Source organism: Drosophila serrata, unplaced genomic scaffold (assembly GCF_035046125.1).
Source record: "Drosophila serrata isolate PLE 108 unplaced genomic scaffold, ASM3504612v1 contig_78, whole genome shotgun sequence".
Lineage (NCBI taxonomy): Eukaryota > Metazoa > Arthropoda > Insecta > Diptera > Drosophilidae > Drosophila > Drosophila serrata.
The window spans coordinates 30,623-44,119 of record NW_028256976.1 but is presented as its reverse complement, the minus strand read 5'-3'; the positions used below and the strand labels follow the sequence as shown (position 1 = coordinate 44,119).

The 13,497-nt window shown below is 40.1% G+C and overlaps 1 protein-coding gene across 5 annotated transcripts; it reads right to left on the bottom strand.

Moving 5' to 3' along the window:
• Window positions 1–3,675: 3,675 nt before the first annotated feature.
• Window positions 3,676–9,772, bottom strand: LOC110187757 (calcyphosin-like protein). Of its 5 annotated transcripts, none has more exons than XM_086839508.1 (6): window positions 9,491–9,691; window positions 7,793–7,913; window positions 6,153–6,301; window positions 4,333–4,452; window positions 4,169–4,226; window positions 3,676–4,113 (listed from the first exon to the last, which is right to left on the bottom strand). In XM_086839508.1, the coding sequence occupies exons 2-6, from the start codon at window positions 7,805–7,807 to the stop codon at window positions 3,799–3,801; spliced, it is 657 nt and encodes a 218-aa protein (XP_086695634.1). In that variant the 5' UTR covers window positions 7,808–7,913; window positions 9,491–9,691; the 3' UTR covers window positions 3,676–3,798. The 5 variants fall into 5 exon arrangements, with proteins under 5 accessions (XP_086695634.1, XP_086695643.1, XP_020812879.1 ...); XM_086839517.1 differs by having other exon boundaries at window positions 7,793–8,160; window positions 9,491–9,642; XM_020957220.2 differs by lacking the exon at window positions 7,793–7,913 and having other exon boundaries at window positions 9,491–9,772.
• Between the last annotated feature and the right edge of the window lie 3,725 nt (window positions 9,773–13,497).

The window sequence follows — 13,497 nt, the reverse complement described above, 5'->3', positions numbered from 1 at the left end:
TGTTTGCAAGTGTTTAAAACCGAACTTTTACACGTGTCCGGCATGCGAGTTGCCAGTTCTTGGATCTCGGAGTGTGTGTGTGTGGGGCAACAATGAAATGCCCTGCATTAGGAGCCATGAAAATACTTGGTAGCATTTCCCGCATTTGCTTATTGTTGGCCAAAAAATAACTTTATCCGAAAGTTTGCAACACGTGTTACGGCATGTGCCCGGAGCATCGAGTAAGCCATTTTTCGAAAGTATAACTTCACTTAGATTGGGCCATAAGTGGCAGCAGTTTAGTCAAGTTGGATTTTTGATATTAAACGAGTACTTGGTCTATATTTTCGGCCTGGACTGCTAGATAACTCGTTCAATTATGAAACATATTCGAAATGGCAAGATGACTATTTGGAATTTCAAACAAAACACTAGAAAATTTTATCAATGTCGATGAGAACTAAAGCTATTTTAAGACGGAATTTACTGACCAAAATTAAGTTAGATTTTTACATAAAGTTCTGTGGTTTTGAATGTGTTATTGTATCGTTTTTTAACACTCCAGCTTGTATATATATAAAATTCATGTTATCTAATATATATATTATATTATATTTATTATCTCTATTAGGTTATTTATTTTTCAGAGTGTATGATAAATAATATACAATGACAAATCATCTGTTTCAAAGATTTAAAGCTTTATCTTGTCAGGGCCAAACACAACTTCAACTCACTGGAAATTGATAACCACTAACGAGCTCATTCCCTGCCAACCAAAGTTGTCAAACCTTCTCAAACATCTAATTAGGCTGCATCATGAAGTGCAGAGAAACTGAAATGGATAGTTCTTTATGCATATGGTAGATATGCGACAAAGGTGGGACAAAATGTGACAAAAGAGATGGGAGTTCGTTAGGCGACACATACAGACTTCTGGAAGGGTTTTCGTTTCAGGCAACGCTGCGTATGCGTAATTGATGTTGCAGGTGCTTGCTCAACAGCTAAACGAAATGCTAATGCGGTAAGCTAAATGCAAAAACCATTTTAATTAGCACGAAAATCATTGTAACTCGTTAACGCTGCTACCGCTGCCAATGGCAGTGGAGGCAAGCCAGGTAACTTGCCACCATTCCAACCCCTCCCATCGACGAGGACTTGAAGAAAAACAACTACACATGGCCTCACACCGGCAAAAAGGAGTCGAACATGGCCATGATAGCAGAGATGCCAGAAAATCAAGCCAAAAAAAAGGACAGCTGAGACCCACGAGCTTTTGGTGGATGGAAAAGGTATCACTTTTAAGCCTAATTAGGGCTGGCGACTGCAGCGCGAAATGCACATCTTTGACAATTGAATTTTGTAATATTATTTGAGAACACGAAAAGTGATTTTTTTTTTAATATAAAATAAGCAAATACAAAGATAAGACTTGTATTTTACCAGTGATATTTTTCAATGGATAATGTATGTAAATTATTTTCAGACTACAATTAAATAATTGAATATAATAAAGACTATTTTGATTTGCCTAATGAAGACCATGCTTTGTCATCACGGTTTTTTTCTGGTAGGAAAAGCGGACAGCGAACTCTTTGCATTTCCCCACCCAGTTTTCCACATTCTTCCGAGGAAAACCGGACAGGCTGCTGATGAAGAGATAATATTGTGATCACGTTCGGCAACCTGCGGAAATGCAAATACTCCATTGCTCCCTTTTGCCGGCTCGGGCCAAGCCGTGTATGTAATGCGAGTGGCGCTAATGAAACGTTCATTAATCATACGCCACTTGGCAGCGTCGGGCTGCTGGCTCAGCCTCGAAATTATTTTGGATATGGGGCCAGGGATCAAGTTAGTTAGCAGAGCAGAGCAGAGCAGAGCACAACGTAGCCGGGAATGTGCCTTCAAATCTGACAATGCCAAGTGCCAACTGCCAACACGAAGGACACACATACACTCGGGCAGAGGCAGGGAACTTTCAGCTGCACTGAGAGAAATATTTATATTCCACAAGCATGTAGAATACATTTTAGTTAGTTTTGATTAATTATGTATAATTGAAATACAAATATAAATTACAAATTACAGCAGGTATTTTTATTGGCTCCTGACAAATGAAAGGAATATAACCTTTAAATTTCTATAACCCCTATAGTTTTGCTCAGTGCACTTGACAGTGTTACGTGCATGTGTGTGTGCAAGAGTTTGAGTGTCCCAGGTAGTTAGTTAATTAATATTCCCGTTGCCGCACGTTTCATGTTTGCATTAATTTGGCAGGTAACTTGTCAACATTGTTGTTGTTGCCCAGCACTGTTGGCCCTTTGGCCTGATGAGGATGTTGGCTGTCGGCTGTCGGCTGTTGGCTGTTGGATGTAGGATGTAGAATGTCGGCGATGGCGGGCTTTGTCTAACAAGCTGCTCACAGATACACCCGCAGTCTGGCAGATACTGACACAGTCAAGGAGGCACGCGCACACACTCTTGCCGGGCTGCTAACTGTATGTTCCTGGCTTGCAATTAGCAAAGATCGAAGTGATTTAATTACTTAGGCAAACTTTTAACATTGCCTACATGGCATACAAAAACTTGACTGCGTAATCAGGCCGAAAAGACGTTTGCCGAGCTGTTATCGATATCGGTGGATGTTGTGCCATGTTTACCCGGCTTATAATCAGATGTGGTATTCTTATCGCTGATGCGAAATGAATGTAATTAGAGTTTGCCAATTGCCGCCGACGCCACGGCCTAATAACCCTCTAATTAAGCATTTCCGATGATTACTTTGCATCCCCCGAAAGGTCCTGAAGGACCTCCTCCTCTGGGGATCAGAATTACGGATGAGTGTAGCTAACCGCTTCACAGGAATCTCACTTGTCAACCAACATTTTGACACTTGCATTTTCCAAGAATATGTTTATTCCTTCACACTAAGGTCTGTGTTACTTCGAAATCTAGGGAAATTATATATATTTTATAAAAATAATCTTAAACGATGCTTTGGAGCCCTAAATTCTTCTTTACTGCCGAAATTAGGGTTGAATTTCAAAAGCATGGATATGTCGTATAAACGCAGTTACAGACAGCCCCAAACATGTAAATACCAGCTAATCAGGCTTATTTGTTCTGTCTGTGTTAGCTGGTCTGACTTTCTGCCAAACTGACTTTTATTAAAAGCGACAAAAACACGGCTAACGATTGCGCATACGCCGCGTATGCCGCCTCATGCCTCATGCCGCATGCCGCACGCCGCATATGCCGCACCAACACCCACAACCGAATCCAAACCCCAATCCTGTCGCTCTGCTCAGCGAGTGTTATGCCGTGCTTTGCGGCTTCACATGTACAAGTAATCTAATTAGTTTTATGCTAATTAGCACGCGGCTTTAATTTAATAAATTATTATAGCGCATTATTTGGCCGAAACTACACGCAGCTCGGTCGCAAGAAGGGGATGGACATAGAATGTTTACGGCTCGACTGATTTGCGTTGTCATTTCGCAAATCGCTGGGCAAAGCCAAAGATTAGGTTAGTAAAAGCGGTTTAAAGCCGACAAATAGCAGATGTCGGAAATCACAAAAAAAAGAATAGAAAATTAAATTGGTATTGAAAGTATTGAATGGATTTGACAAGCAAATTAGAAATCTTATTCCAAAATGGTATGGTTACTACTCTTTTTTAAATAAAACCCTTTAACGTTCAACATAACTAGTTATTTTAATTAAAACATTGGCTTTTAGTTATTATTTTAGTGCGCTGATCATCAAGCTTTAAAGACGGCGAATGGACGTTAAATTTGGAACTGCTGAAAGGAACACAATCTAGAGTTTATAGGCGCGTCGCATCATCAGATCAAAGTAGGCGTCGTTGTCGATCGAGGCACTGATCGTGGCGTAGTAGTTGATAAATTCCTCCTTGGTCACGATGCCATCCGGATTCGGAGCTCCAGCCTCAAAATTTTTGAGGAAGGCCTCAAAAATCTCATTCTCTGTCAACTCGCCGCTTTGATATTTCGGATGCTCCCGCACCGAGTAGACATTCTTCAAGTCGACGGCAGTTATTTGCCCATCACCGTTGACATCCATCTTGTCAAATGCCTTTTCGATGATACCGATACGGGTTTTGTTCATGGGAGGCTGTAAACGACAATATTAAAGTACACTTAGACCTTGTCTGTTTTAGTGTGCATACCCGCAGTTGTACCAAAAATTCGGTCATATTGATGCTGCCGCTTCCATCAGTATCGAAGCTGAAAAGATAAATGAGTAAAGAAATATTTTTTGATTGCTTTTAGTGTTTTCTAAATATCAAATGGATAATTTATTTTGTTTATCTTTATTCTTAGCTCAACCAACCTGGTGAACATCTGCTGGATTTCAGAGTCGCTCAACTCCAGGCCGATATCAGAGACTCCCTTCTTGAACTCCTCCGCATTAAGACTCTTGCTGCCATCATCGTCCATCACTCGAAATGTCCTGGAAAATTGAAAATAGAGAGCAAAAAAATGAAAATCAGCATAACGAAGCGAACCGAAGACCGCAAAAATAATTCTCAATATGGCGGGCGAAATGGAAATATATTCCTATTATTGCCACAGGACAAAGAGCGCCGGATAAGAATATGCCATTGATAGATGCTCAGAAAAGTGTGGGGCGACTGTGGGTGGCGGGCTCATTCAGCTATGCATTCGATGCATTGAATTTTCCGGCTGGCAAACAAACAAATTGCATAAATACAAATGAAAATGCGCGCTCACGAGGACGAGGCCAATAGGCGCAGCCACCATCCGACCAACAAACAAACAAGCAAGTGCACACGCCACGCCGTACATATGTTGCAGATAGATGCGAGGATTTTGTACAAAATGTCTATATATTCAAAACGGAAAATTGTTAGCAGACAGAAGGACGGCCAGGACGGTAAAGCGGAAGGTGGAGCAGCCGGTGGCAGGCAGGTGGGTGCGGTTGGCTCCTCGGAGCTCAAATTGAAATAAAAACTAACAGTGGGCCGATCCCCGTACTGTGTGGATTGCGGGCATGCCGCTGCACTGCCAGAAAAACTGGATTCTATGTTGCTGAGATCATGAGATGGATCTTGAATTATTTCATTGTAAATCATTTATAATTCATGGCTTTCATTATACCTAGACTTATTTAAATGTATGATCAATTAAATGCTCTATTCCAATCTTACTTAAACTTGGTAACCTGAATCTTCACCTTTCTGTTGATTTTAATTTCTATTACTACATTTAATTCAAAAACTTTAAATTGGTAACATTTATATTGTTTTTCAACCAAATGATTTATCCCAGATTTCCTTCGAGTGTGGCTTTACTCACCAGCAACTAGAGAAATCCAATTATGTTTGTTTGCATTCAGTCAGCGATTTTTGCCACTCGCACTCAGCCTTCGCTTCAGTCTCACTGCCACAGCATCATAGTTATAGTTTTTTTTCTCTATTTTTTTTCTATGCCATTTCCCTGTGTTTTTTTTCCCTGCCCGGCCTGCACATACACTTGAAAGCGCTTTCGAGAATGTTAGTTCAACATGCACTCGAACTCTCGGCAGGCTCGTATTTACATGCGCCTAGGCGAGCCTGAACTTAACATCATCATCAGCAGCAGGATCAGGGGCAGTGGCAGGACCAAGCAAACCCCGCAAAGTTTCAGTTTCATTTGCCACCGACCATCTTCACCTGCCCTACACGTCGCTATACTACATATTCTCGCTCCCGTTCTCGTCACTTGTCGGACACTCAACAATTTCATCATTTTAATACACCATCCCGGGTATGTTGCGCTTCACGAGAGGCTCATCAGAGCAGTCCCGGTAAAAAAAGGAACACTTTTTGCTATATCATGGCTTTGTACATTTCCCACACGAGGGGGAATAAATTGGCCAAACTGTAGGTATTCTACAGTGCTTTAACTCCTTAAAACCCTACATGATATATATCTTTGAAAGATTAAAGGGTATTATTTACAATCAGTGCCACTCCTAACAAGTGTGCAGATAAGAAACAAATAGCAAACAGTCCACTATCCCTACAGGTCTCTCCAACATTATGCAAACAGAATGAGCCAACCTTAGGCAAAACCCTCGATTCCTTGATCAAGTTAACCCATCGAAAGGGAAAGAGGTACGAACGGGTGTCGTGGTTGTGGCTAACTCACCTGGCCAGGCCCAAGATGCCAGTGGCACCGCGACTGAAGCACTGGAGGCGCAATTTGTAAATTGGATCCTTGTCGAGGCCGTTGGCCAACTCGCGCTTGGCCAAGTTACTCAGGGCGGCCTCCTTCGAGTAGGGGCTCTCACGTTGCATCTGTGAAAGAAACAAAAAAATTTAAGATGAACACTTTTGTAATAATAAAGCAATGAAAGCCAAATACAATTTTGTATACTCTTGATAAGGGTGCCATATTTAAGCGATTGAAATTTCTGTAGGTCTCCGCTGAGATCGTAAAAAGTTACAATTTTTTTTTAACAATTTTGAAAACCCTGAAAACTGACTTTGTATATAAATAGAAACGAAAGATAGAAACGTAACAATGCCTGATGAAACTATGACATATATGACACTGCCAACTAAAAATATTACAAGACTCAAATAAACCTTTGAATGTAATAGCTAAAGCTTCAATATTTTTAATGGAAGGAAAACTGTTTACGTTTCCCTTATCAATTTTTGTGTGGATTTAATTAAGATTCCATTTCTCTTTGCTTGTAAGCCGGCTTAAAAGACGTCAATGGCCCGGGGCGATTAATGCGAATTTGTTTGATATTTAATTTCTGTGTTTAAGCTGCCACAATAATTGTCAGCTCGGCAAATACTTTTCTGGCCCCGGCAAGGGCGATGGCATCGGTTGCCGGGCTATGACAGTCATGGCCGAGGGCGACTACACTCGGAATTGATTTACTTTAGCTCAAAGGCGCCTAATTAAGCACGATCTCCAGGAAACCAAAGTACTCACTGTAATTTACCGAGTTGATTTACATTTTAAATTAATCTGGCCAAATATGACTTGCCATCTATTTATGGCACATCGAGTACACGGTTCGCTTCACTCAAAGGCTTGCCAGCAGTTTTCTATCTTGAATGTGAATCTGAATTAAAGAAAAGCAGCGTTAAAAAAATGTGGAATTACTTTGTAGCTCAGCCTTAAAAGTACATTTCAAGAAAATAACTTGTGTGGCCTAATTGACCTTTGAGATGTTGTTTCCTCACACAGAGGAAAATGTACTTGGAAAAATAATGAAGAAAATTAGTAGCTGTTAAGATGTCTTATGTATTGTAGCCAAAGTAAATTATATTAAGGTGTTTCCCAATCATTTCTCTCTGTGTGGATAAGCACACCTTTAGTCTGGGCCACAATCTTCATTGAGCTGCCACCCACACGGGCGGGGGATAAACTCTGACCAGGTGGCACTTGGCTCAATGAACTGTGACGACTCGAGGTCCAAACTAGTTTGATTAGCACTCAATTTGGCGGGCGGGTGCAAGTGTGTGCGCTCACCTCAATATTTCACGCATGACATCACAATAATAACAGATTCACCTACATACATATATGTAGCAATGAGCGATGACAACATTTGCACACCAAGCAAGCATTTAATTAACGTTAAGATGCTTCATTTGGGAATTCATTGACTTAATAGGGAATTTAATCAGATAAGAACCGATTGAAACAAAAATTATAATAGCATAGAAGATAAATTAATATTGATTTGAATATTTAGTTGATTTGTTTTGATATTGTTTAAAGTTTTTACAGCAAAGCAGAGATTGTTTTAATGTTCTCAAAATACCTACTTGAAATCTGAACATAGTCCTGACACGGTGTATTCCAGAAAACTCCTGATATGTGTTTAAGCACTGAGTAAATTATTTGATTATTCCTTTCATACATGCATTTCCTTTGACTTCTTAGTGGCTGTTTTCACAAAACACAATATATTGTTACATCATTTTCATTGAAGTTGTACCCCGAACTCTAGCGACTTAATTTCCAATTTCGTTTGATTTCATGTAGTCATCACTGGTAATGAAGTAAACAGTCCTGAATCGTCAAATGTTTGTCTTTCGAATCAATAACATTGATTTGGCTATTCAGAAGGCCAACGAACACCCGGAATTGGAGAGCAACTGGCATAGTCTCTGGGCCTTCACTGCGAGAAAGGCTTTCGAGGACGAAATTACATCGATTTATGTGATTTGAATAACTGGCATGTCAGACAACCTCACAAAGCTTTTATTCTAACTATTTATGTGCACATGTATATATAATTATATATCTGCTAGGGCTCCCTGTGCTGATGACCCCGTTAGATAGACAGTCACGACTGACTAGTGAACGGTGCTCTAATTAAGAACCCCAGGTGGCACTTTGGTGTCCTTAGATGGCACACGCAGGTCCACTCACAGGTCACTGAGGAAAGAATAAATTTAAATCCCATTCCAAAAGTAAAATTGGCATATTTAGGTCATATGAAGCTATGACATAATTTTGGGAAAATAGTTCTCTGAGGGTGTATTTTTTAAACAAATAGAATTCCATGGTACTAAATACGTAAATACGTAATGTATCATATAATGAAAAAAGTTTTAGTGGCTCAGCTGTTTTTAATACTCCAGAGCTTGGCAAACAGTAAAGCTCTGTCGGCGGGGATTTCCCGGGTCTTGGCAACATTTGTTTCTGAGCAACAAATGCACCGGAACTGGCAAACTGCAGCATCCTCCGTAGAAGTCAAGGTCGTCCGTAGTATCGATTTGGCCCAGGTTCTCTTCGGAGACGTTCCAAACACACATAATACATATAACGCATACGCCACGTATGCAAAAAGCAAAGAGACAGCTAACGAGAAGAAAGAGCAAAAAGAATTGGGGAGGACGAAAGAGGGAGATGCTAACGAACTGCGATAGAACATGAAAAATAAATTATGGCTTTATTGAGGGTAAGGGTAAACAAAAAGACGATTTAACACGTCAGCAGGACACCGAGTGCGACAGGGATAATGGCGGCACATACAGAGAGACACTGGAGGCACTGGTGACACAGGATACGGGGACTCACACGACAACGGCTGAAGACCTATGGCAAATAAAGCAAATAGGTCACGTTCAAAGACAACATCGATTAACCATAAATTGCGAGTTAAGCAAAAGGACAGCGCTAAAAGCCGGCAAAGGGACCCTGGAGCAGGCCGAGTATAAGCATGATTTGTGCGTGTCTTTATGACACGAACCAGATTCAGGGATACTGCAGATACTATAGTATGTTATACAGAGATGCGATGACGCGACGCTTGTTTCGCTAACAAGCAAAAGTACGAGTATCGGCTACTGACACCGCCAGCTGTCGCTCCAATACAGTGAACAGTGAAATGAAAAAATATAAAGAGACAACACGGAAAAGGAAAAGTCAGCTCAGCAAAAGGAGCGACGTGTGTGCGGAAAAACTTTCACCATAATTAACAGACATGTCGATTATTTCTTTGCCACACTTTTTACCTTTCCCGGCAGCTGCTGACACTCGGTGTCTATTATTATTTTATTCCAGTTTCAACAGCTCCAACTTTTCACAACACAATGCACAATGTCGCAACAATACGGAGTTGAGTTTTCCACGCACGTGTCGCGTGAGCGGAGCGTTGCCAACGAATGAGGAAAAGCCACCACCTCCGGGGCAGCCACTCACCCGTTGCAGCTGTGGATAGTTTCGCCCCGTCAAGCCGCCCACCCACCCACCGACCACACACCCATCTCCATAAGCGGCGTCCTTACCCAACTAGCAGATACACCTGGAGAAACTTAAAAAGTTTAATTATTAATTTGTTCAATACATAAATAATTTATCTTATGAATTAACTCTGACTTAATATATTATTGTATTTATAATAAATTCTGTTTCTTTTCTGATTGAAGTATCAAGTTAGAAAGTCTTGAATATATTTACTAATTATTTTAGTAAAGTGTAACTAATATATAAATAATATAATAATAATATATTATTGTATTTATAATAAATTCTGTTTCTTTTCTGATTGAAGTATCAAGTTAGAAAGTCTTGAAAATATTTACTAATTATTTTAGTAAAGTGTAACTTTATTAACTATTTATTGTATATTGCAGAATCATACGATTAGATTGTGATATCAAAGATTATGACGTTAAATCAATACTGATTGTTAGTGAAGGAAGGCACATATTAGATAGATATTAATATCGAATCCCGTTGTATTTGTCAAATTTGCTTTCTCTCAGTGTAGTGTAAAGAAAGCTTAGCAACACACTTATTTCGTTGCCAATCGCCAGCGGATGTATAGATACATTTTTACGAGAGCTTTTGTGGCTTGTTGTCGTCCTGTGTTTAGGTACATTCTTTGGGCTCCCCTTTTCCGGTTATTATTGGGGTGCTTACCTTACTTTTTTTTGGCCAAGAGGGTGACATCGGGTGTATCGCATTTTTATGACGCGACACGGCATTATCATTACCGCTTTTTGTGGTGTTGAAGTGCATAAAATTTATGCGCGCATATCATGCTTCCGTTATGTCAAATTGATGTGCGCTTTATGAGTTGTGTTTTACTTATTTCTTTTAACACCCTTTTAAGGAGTCCATTCATTTGCATAAGCCAACATAGTTGATAAAATAATGGAATAAAGTAAACACAATAAAAAAAGATTTAAAATTTATGTTTTTTACTTTTTACTATATCAATATGATCTGCTAGATGTTTTTCAAATTTTGTATTTTTTGTTGTCATTTTTAGAGTATTTGAACTTCTATATAACTAGGTCTAACATAAATTACATATATGTAGATATATTATATATATTTTGGTTGAGCTGATCGAATTGCTCACAATTTCAGAGTGCTTCATTCTTGATATGAAAAACAAGACTTATTATGGCCGAACACTTAAACACGAAGTAGTAGTTCTTGGGAATTCAAGAGAAGGTAAACGTATTCCCCCCATAAAACTTTTTAAGTGCATTGCTAGCTTTTAATAGTAAAAAAGTGATGGTTGTCAAACTATAATCAAAACATATGCTCGAACTAGTCTATAAAAAGAGGACATATTACTATATTCAGAGATCAAAATATATTTTAATTTAAGATACTTCATAAGCTCTTTAAAAAAGGTTTTCCATAAGAAAACTTAATCCAGTTCTCCATTGAAACAACCCTTTAACAATGCTTTCATATGAACTTTAAAGCAATTTTTCTATATTTTAATATAGCGTTTGTCAGTGCATTTCCGCATTTCTCATTTGGGGTAATGAAACGGCTCCTGCTCCCCCCTTCGTGGCTATATAAGTAAGAAAAATAGCCCCATCCTGTGGCGTGGGTAGGGGGGATTGGCGCCTCCCTTTTGGGCAACCGCTGTCATCAGTTGTCCCCCTAACACCCCGCGACATATTATTTTGCCAGAGGAATTCTTCGGTGTGTTGTGCATGTGTGCATGGCTCGCTGCTTTTTACTGTCAACTACATTTTATCAAATTACTTATGCAAATCTATCAACTTTTACAAGCGCGTCGTTGCCACGACATCAGCGTCCCTGTCCCCCACTTCAGTACCCCTTCGCGTCCCCTATTATTATTTTTTTCTTTTTTTTATAACAAGGACAGCGTAAAAAGCTCGTTTAGTGACGCTGCTCAAGTTATTTTTCCCAAGAAAAATTACGCCCAAAGCCTGACATGAAGTGGCTGAGATCCTGAGATCCAGCGATGCCTGGCTGCTGCTCATATCACGCACAGTCACACACAGTCGTTGTGGGGAAAGGGGGCGGGTGTTGGCCATTCACAAGGACGGGGGTGTGGCATTTCTACTCCTGCGGCTGCCAGCACTCCACCTTCTGCAGGACAGTCAACTAAAAACCTATTTTGAATACCGCGCCACGGCAACAAAGTGTTGGCCAAGCATCCCAGGTATTAGACAAACAAAGTTGCCAGCTATCGGGCGAAAAAATACAAGGGTGGCTGTGTACTATTTGTCCTCTTAATGGACTGAACAAAAAACATAAAAAAAATCAAAATACAAAAAATTTTGTAAGGTAGCTTTTTTGTTTTCAAATACATAAAATAATAGCTTAAATTCTATTATGCCAAATGAAAGTGTGAAATTCTATTATCCTAGTATCCTTATTAATTTCTTTGTGTGTAACCACCTCTTTTCTTGGCCATGGCAAGAGCTTTATGCGCTTATAAAATAAATAAAATTTATGCTGCGGCGCATTATTGCCTTGTCCTTTGTCCTTCGTCCCACGTCCTTTCCCTCCAAAGCCATTCACTGTGCTCTGCGAAGTTGTTGTATTTAAAAGATGACAAATCGTCGCCAGGTGGAAATGGTGGAAGTTAGGCTACGAGTGAGGGAGGGAGGAGACTTCGTCAGTGAAACTCATTTTGTGGCACTGATAAATTTTGTCGTCTATTAAAATGCTTCTGGAAAGCTACAGATGCCCTTGCACAAAGCAGTTTTTTTTATTAGGAAACTAAGGTAGAAATTCCACAATGATATGGAAGTATTTTTTAAAATCTAGTTGCTCCTTTTTGTGCTCAACTAAATTTTGCAGCAAAAAGGTGAGTGTTTTTTATTGGTTTAACTTCTGTACATCAGGTATTTTCTATTTTTATTTTTATTTTTAATTTATTTATTTCAAGAGGGATCTACGGTATCCGGTAGTGCCCCTTAAATTTTTCGTCCTGCTTATGATAAATACTGTGCTGCCTTTGTCTGTACCTGGCCACTTGAATCTGACAATGCTGATGATGATGGGGAGGCTGGGGAATGGGACCGGGCTAGGAATGGGTGGCTGGATCAGCTCTCAGTCCATTATTTATGAGTGTGTTGACATGGAATTATTCTTAGTCCCTATTGTGGTAGCTGGAGGATAGGCGGCGGCGACTTCAGCTTTTGCCTTCTGAAATTTCCAGATAACTTGCCACTAGAATCGAAGCGAAGGTCCGCGCGGAGAGCGGTCAGTAAATATTTGCTTAATTAGTGAAATGGCGACCTCGTCGACCCCTGCCACCCATCGTTGCAATAACAACGACGAGCCAAGGACATAAGCTGGCTTTAAAGCCGCGTTTTATGGCCATTGAAAGGAAAATCCTGCCCGAGGGTCGGTGGAAAAGTGGAAATGTCGCGGTTTTGTTGATTGTTGACCCGCCGCTTATATTAATTGAGTTTGCTCTGGTTTTTGACCTTGCCGCATACTTAATTGAGGACTCTTCTGTTCGCATAATTCCGTTGCTTTGGCAACAATCGCAAAGCGAATCATTAATCATGGCCAAAGCGGCCACTCGGCTCATACATCATGGCCAGGATGGCCAGCATGGCAGGCCCTTTCATATGCATGAGGTAATCGAATTTGGCAAATTGCAACACTGTCCGTAAAGGACCTGCCTTGAATATATTTTCTTATTGGGAATCTGCATGGATCGAAGGAGCTGCCGGCAAAACAATTTACTTGTAATATTTCACAAAAACATCAAACTGTCGTTGACAATTAC

Coding starts and splice junctions, on each gene's coding strand:
- LOC110187757 (XM_020957218.2), bottom strand. CDS start 6,398: ATGGCACCCTTATCAAGAGTATACAAAATT. Junction 6,302..6,368: donor TATCAAGAGTATACAAAATT/GTATTTGGCTTT, acceptor TTTCTTTCACAG/ATGCAACGTGAGAGCCCCTA. Junction 4,453..6,152: donor GGCATCTTGGGCCTGGCCAG/GTGAGTTAGCCA, acceptor TCAATTTTCCAG/GACATTTCGAGTGATGGACG.